General features: G+C 41.1%; 1 protein-coding gene across 6 annotated transcripts in view; it reads left to right on the top strand.

Annotated features, from left to right (window-relative positions):
- LOC107675629 (spectrin alpha chain, non-erythrocytic 1) overlaps positions 1-6,525 on the top strand; it is a 42,145-nt gene that overhangs the window by 33,077 nt on the left and 2,543 nt on the right. For all 6 annotated transcript variants that reach the window (XM_016470027.1, XM_016470029.1, XM_016470032.1 and 3 more), the window contains 15 exons: positions 730-861; positions 953-1,090; positions 1,225-1,329; positions 1,425-1,633; positions 1,734-1,854; positions 1,979-2,100; positions 2,248-2,380; positions 2,497-2,595; positions 2,719-2,878; positions 3,008-3,084; positions 3,195-3,404; positions 3,489-3,785; positions 3,878-3,990; positions 4,506-4,523; positions 5,913-5,967. In XM_016470027.1, the coding sequence (XP_016325513.1) occupies positions 730-861; positions 953-1,090; positions 1,225-1,329; positions 1,425-1,633; positions 1,734-1,854; positions 1,979-2,100; positions 2,248-2,380; positions 2,497-2,595; positions 2,719-2,878; positions 3,008-3,084; positions 3,195-3,404; positions 3,489-3,785; positions 3,878-3,990; positions 4,506-4,523; positions 5,913-5,967 (1,989 nt within the window). The remainder of the gene's footprint in view (positions 1-729; positions 862-952; positions 1,091-1,224; positions 1,330-1,424; positions 1,634-1,733; positions 1,855-1,978; positions 2,101-2,247; positions 2,381-2,496; positions 2,596-2,718; positions 2,879-3,007; positions 3,085-3,194; positions 3,405-3,488; positions 3,786-3,877; positions 3,991-4,505; positions 4,524-5,912; positions 5,968-6,525) is intronic.

Below are 6,525 nucleotides of genomic sequence, written 5' to 3' on the forward strand. Positions count from 1 at the left end.
CTGTGTCAACCCAGAGAGAGAAAGTGGAGAGGTGCTTTCAAACAAGTAATTCTGCTTTGCTTTTTGTGGAATACTGTGTTAAAACAACAGAATCGGTTACATGTGTGCTACAGCCAGAATCCATATGCATTTAGAGTACCAGCAGCCCGGCTTCCTTTGAGTGTATCAGCAAATGCTTTAGATAAGCTGTTTGGAATTGCTTTTTCCTTCTTCCGTTCTCTCTGGGTGATATAAAATGTGGAATGATCTCAAACAAAACACCCCAACTCCTCCTAGGTTCCACACAGAGTTCATTGTGTGCTGGATGGTGTCCATTTCATTTTATTGAATGTTCCATCAGGCTTTGATTGTGTCCTGTTCATAGTATGAGTTCCACGTTACATGTTTGGTGGTTTGTAAATTCACAGTCACTTCACTTTTTTTTTTTTAAATGCAATGTACACTTTTACGTTTTGAAAGGTTTGCTCTTTTGTGACTACAAATAAGACATCAACTTTCACAAACTGTCTACACAAAGGCATACACATAAAATGCACACAGGTTACAATAGCATTGAATATGCACCGCTTTCACTGAAATTGAGTTTTTACACACAAGTTTATATCATTGTCATGTACACATCTGCAGTGTTAGATACAAAACCAGCTATTGCTTTTTCACAGCCGCACCCATGCATGACTTCACTGTGTGGCTCAGTTTTGCTGTATTTCGCTTTCTTGACACTTTCAGAGCAAGCACCAGAAGCACCAGGCTTTTGAGGCTGAGTTACACGCTAATGCTGATCGTATCCGTGGGGTGATTGACACGGGCAATGCTCTCATCCAGAGAGGTGCCTGTGCTGGAAGTGAGGATGCCGTCAAGGTAACAATTTCAGAAGTATTTCTGAAATAGGCAGCTGGTGAGTTACAGTCTGTGCTCATTTTGCTGTGGTCGCACTCACATTTGCTCTCAGGCTCGTCTTAATGCTCTGGATGAGCAGTGGCAGTTCCTTGTCAACAAATCTGCCGAGAAGAGTCAAAAACTGAAGGAGGCAAACAAGCAGCAGAACTTCAACACTGGCATCAAGGACTTTGACTTCTGGTTGTCTGAGGTATTGATATATGACTTATTAGTAGCTACTTAGGATAATTCTTGGTAGGTCTTGACTTAAATCATGACTTCAATGTAAAAGTTTAATTAAATAATAATAACAATATCCATTACACATTTTTCCTGTGCTCTTAGGTTGAGGCTCTTCTTGCCTCTGAGGATTATGGCAAAGATCTGGCCTCAGTCAACAATCTGCTTAAGAAGCACCAGCTTTTGGAGGCTGACATCTCTGCTCATGAGGTAGCTCTTCAGACATACTGATCAGGGATCACTCGTTCAGAGCATTTCCAAAATCCAGTATATTCTGATCAATGCTTGTTTTTGTGTTCTTATAGGATCGTCTGAAGGATCTTAATGGCCAGGCTGACAGTCTGATGGCCAGCAATGCCTTCGACACCTCTCAGGTTAAGGATAAGCGTGATGCCGTTAATGGACGCTTTAGCAAAATCAAGAGCATGGCTGCTGGGCGCCGTGCCAAGCTGAATGAGTCGCATCGTCTGCATCAGTTCTTCAGGGATCTGGACGATGAAGAATCTTGGATCAAGTATGGTTTACATCATTCTGAGTGATTGATCGGATAATTGATCTCACTAACTGCATTCTTTTGAGGCTGTATACAAGATTGAATTCATTGCTTCCATTAGGGAAAAGAAGTTGTTGGTGAGCTCGGAGGACTACGGACGTGATTTGACAGGAGTACAGAATCTGAGGAAGAAACACAAGAGGCTGGAGGCTGAGCTTGGAGCACACGAGCCGGCCATTCAGGTGAGGAGGCACCTGCATCATGGTTACATATCAATTCACAGAAATGAATAAGCCATGATTGGAGCATATTAAAAGCCAATTGAATCATCATTCTGAATGCTAACAGTATTTTGTGGCCTTGCAGTCTGTGTTGGAGACTGGGAAGAAGCTGTCTGACGACAACACCATTGGACAGGAGGAGATCCAGCAGAGGCTGGCCCAGTTTGTGGAGCACTGGAGGGAACTGAAAGATCTGGCTGCTGCTCGGTGAGAGCTGTATTATACTATTTCGCTTTTTTTGGTCTTTTTCTGGTCTTTTTCTGGTAATGTTGAAAAGTTTGCATCAATAAAACTTTTTTTTTTTTTTACTTTTAAAAATCTTACCAATTATTGTTTGGTTTTCCTGGTTTTTAGTGGGCAGAGGCTTGAGGAGTCGCTGGAATACCAGCAGTTTGTGGCAAATGTGGAGGAAGAGGAAGCTTGGATTAATGAGAAACTGAACCTGGTTGGAAGTGAGGATTACGGTGATACTCTGGCAGCTGTGCAGGTGTGAAAAAATAAACCACATTTAGCTGATTATGCCTTGATCTTGGACACACCTTCATATTTCTGTTTTTAGCTTGTGTCTTAATTTTGTTTATTAATTTGGCTCTTATTTTCCAGGGCTTGCTGAAGAAACACGAAGCGTTTGAAACAGATTTTACTGTGCACAGGGACCGAGTGAATGATGTGTGTTCCAATGGAGATGAACTTATCAAAAAGGTACAGTTCAACTATTAGAAAGTCCATATACTGACCCTTTAATGCTTAATTACGGATGGTTTCTTTGAAGTAGAATGTGACCTGACAGTCATATAATTTCATCATATTGTTGCTTTTGTGCAGGAGAACCACAATGTGGAGAACATCATGGCTAAAATGAAGGCCCTGCGTGGGAAGGTGTTGGAGCTGGAGAGAGCTGCAGCTCAGAGGAAGTCTAAGCTGGATGAGAACTCTGCCTTCCTTCAGTTCAACTGGAAGGCTGATGTGGTGGAGTCCTGGATTGGTGAGTTAATGATATTTCATTCAAATGAGAGGAAACTTTCATTTAAAAGAGGGTTTGTTAAGAAATAAAGTGTTATTTTCCTCTGCTTCTTTGTAATCTATATCTCAAATGTGACTTTGGCTTGATCAGGTGAGAAGGAAAACAGCCTGAAGACTGATGACTATGGTCGTGATCTTTCCTCGGTGCAGACTCTGCTCACTAAACAGGTGTGACATTACATATGAAAAAATGTACAATGCAATCATAAGTCGTAGAACAGCAGGTCCTTTCAAGCTTTACTGCTGTAACTGACTGTTTTTATTCCACTCTTCCATAGGAAACCTTTGATGCTGGGCTTCAGGCCTTCCAGCAGGAAGGCATCACCAACATCACAGCCCTGAAAGACCAGCTGTTGGCAGCCAAACACGTGCAATCCAAGGCCATAGAAGCTCGTCATGCTACCCTGATGAAGCGCTGGAATCAGCTGCTGTCTAACTCAGCTGCCCGCAAGAAGAAGCTTCTGGAAGCCCAGGAGCACTTCAGAAAGGTTTGAAGAATAGAATTTTGCCTTAAGTTAGGAAAAGAGATTTTTGTGTCTTTAACTCCTGTTCTCGTTCGCCACTCCATCCAGGTCGAGGATCTGTTCCTCACTTTTGCCAAGAAGGCCTCAGCCTTCAACAGCTGGTTTGAGAATGCTGAAGAAGATCTGACAGACCCTGTGAGGTGCAACTCTCTGGAGGAGATCAGGGCCTTGCGGGACGCCCATGACGCCTTCCGCTCCTCGCTCAGCTCCGCAGAGGCCGACTTCAGCCAACTGGCAGAACTTGATCGCCAGATCAAGAGTTACCAGGTGGCCTCCAATCCATACACTTGGTTCACCATGGAGGCTCTAGAGGAGACCTGGAGGAACCTTCAAAAGATCATCAAGGTGATGATGGCATCCTGAAGCATGATTGAATGTGTATAATGTAGAGTTTAAAAAAAAACCCTCAATAATTAATTTTTGTACTTGCTCTATAGGAGCGAGAGCTGGAGCTACAGAAGGAGCAGAGGAGACAGGAAGAGAACGATAAACTCAGACAAGAGTTTGCCCAACATGCCAATGCCTTCCACCAATGGCTGCAGGAGACCAGGTACAGGGGACCAGCATGCACTACTTAGAGTGCTGAGTTCTCTTCGTATCATTATAGTAGAGTTATGCTCAAGGGCCAAACACACACTGCATGCAACACATTGTATTGCCATTGCATGAAATTGCCATTTCCATTGTATGAAATCACACACATCTGTTTGGATTTGATCAAGCTTTCCTGATCTCCATGTAACTTTCTTAGACGCCCATTTTCATTCATGTCATCGACTGTTTTTCTGACTACAGTCTTTAAAAGTCATTGCCTGCTTTGCCATGTTGTCTGTTTCGGTGAAGGTTTTCACACTGATCACAACTTAAACCCATCTGGGCTTGATATGCTACAGCAGGGCTTTGTACTGGTCACAGTAGCATTCATGTGATTGTTGAGTAGTGGCGATGTCACCACTCAATGTTTTAACTGTTTCTTTCTCTCTCCCTCCCCTATTTGTCTCTCTTTCCCCATTCCTTCGGCCTTCTCACTGCTACCATGATGCTTGGGATCATTTCTCTAATCAGGACATACCTTCTGGATGGGTTAATATAACATTTTATACTCTTTTACTATAGTATGTTTGTGTGTGAGTGTGTGTGTATTGTTTAATAGCATTTAATGACTGATAGAAACACATTTGGTATAAAATAAACCAGGAATTTGGGAGTTTCAGGTTCGAGTAGAACAATAATTTGGATAGAAATAATACAGGGTGTCTTAAGATCATCAAGAAGGACTTTCTCTCACTTTACATATATTTTGCGTATTTTATCGTATGTTTTGACTATATATTTCTAGATGTATTCCTTTGTTTTTTCACACTCTTTTTCCATTCCCTCTTCATCTCCCACCTCCCTCGTCTCTGAATAGCATAGCCTATCGGAGGGTAATCCGTGTCTATCAGTATGAAGTCGATGATGATCTTTCTGGAAGGTCTTCTCCCTTTTTTCTTCCTCCTCTGATTGGCCTCTTACCCCTCACCCACACCTTTTGGGTTTTCTTCTCCTCATGCACTCGAGTCTGATCCCCACTGTAAAGGCTCTGTGTGTGTGTTCACTCCCTTTTACTAACATTCACTGCGATGTGAGGCTTTTTTTGAGATGAACCCTTCCAGCTTCTTAATCTAATAAGCCTGGCTACATTTGGCACCGATGTTGAGGAGTGTGAACACTTCATCTCATTCTTTAACCTTTTCGTTGTTTCAGTTATTTGTTGGGTTTTTTTTTTTCTTTATTTATTTGGAAGAAAATGTTCATGCACCAGATCCAGGGTGGAAACTGCAATGTGATTTCCATGATTGAAAAAGTACTTTTAGACATTTTCAATGTCCTGATCTGAATTTGAACAGCTGTGCATTGACATTTTTAGACATTTATAATATGGCTAGTTCAGTCGAACTCTGAATCTTTGATTTTGCACATTTTGCTTTTAAATGTGTGCAAGACCTACACCCTAAACTAAAACTAAGCAGTGGTACAAATATAGCAGTTTCTAACCCTGTTGACAGCAGCCCTAATCAAGCATGGTCTGGATTACCATGGATGTAATTTAGCTTCGTTAGCATGACTTTCGTTACTGTAGTTGCATTCTGGGGTGGCTTCATAGTTCTCCATATCTACTACAAAATAATTGGTAAGTCCTATTATCATGTACAAGAAATTCAGGAAGATGTAGGTTACAGAACTAGACGTCATGACAGAGGTTGTGCAAACCATTTAAACAACTCGGAGTCATATAAAACAGACCTTTTTAACTCTGGAAAATACAACTGGTTTTGTTCCTGATAATGACCTAATAACTGAGCTAGTCTAGTGAGAGCCGCTCTTATAAGGTGTAGACTGGCACGTGGAGTGAGTGAGATGATTTTGGGTGGATGTGCCATGTGCTCGTGGGCTCCTGCTGCTGGTTTCATCATTCTGTGTGTGGGGCAGGTCCTGCATGGTGGAAGAATCCGGAACTCTAGAGTCACAGCTAGAGGCCACTAAGGTGAGTTTGAGAGCAGTGAATGGATAATTGAGACCCGTTTAATGAAGCTGATCGATTTTGGATAACAAAATGAATCGGCATTAGTGTATTAAATCAAATCAGCAGCACACTGCTGTTCAAAGCATCTTTTCTATTTTAATATATTTTATATTTTAGACGGCAAAGCTGAATTTTCAGCTTTTTCTGATTATTATCAGTGTTGAAAACAATTTAATATTTAAACTGCTAAATATTTTGTGGAAAACGTAACATTTCTTTTCTTCTTTTTTTTATTAATTTAATATTTAAAGGAACAGTATTTATTTGACACAGAAGTCTTTTGTAACATTATAAATGCCTTTTGATTAATTTAAAGAATTTAATTTAAAAAAAATGAAAATTCTGTCATTAATTACTCACCATCGTGTTGTTCGAAACCCGTAAGACCTTCGTTCATCTTCGGAACACAATTTAAGATATTTTTGATGAAATATGAGGGCTCTCTGACCCTCCCATAGACAGCAAGGTAACGCAAAGAAAACAAAAATAACGACTTTATTCCACATTTTCGTCTCTACT

Source organism: Sinocyclocheilus anshuiensis, unplaced genomic scaffold (genome assembly GCF_001515605.1).
Source record: "Sinocyclocheilus anshuiensis isolate Anshui unplaced genomic scaffold, SAMN03320099.WGS_v1.1 scaffold1880, whole genome shotgun sequence".
NCBI classification, from domain to species: Eukaryota; Metazoa; Chordata; class Actinopteri; order Cypriniformes; family Cyprinidae; genus Sinocyclocheilus; species Sinocyclocheilus anshuiensis.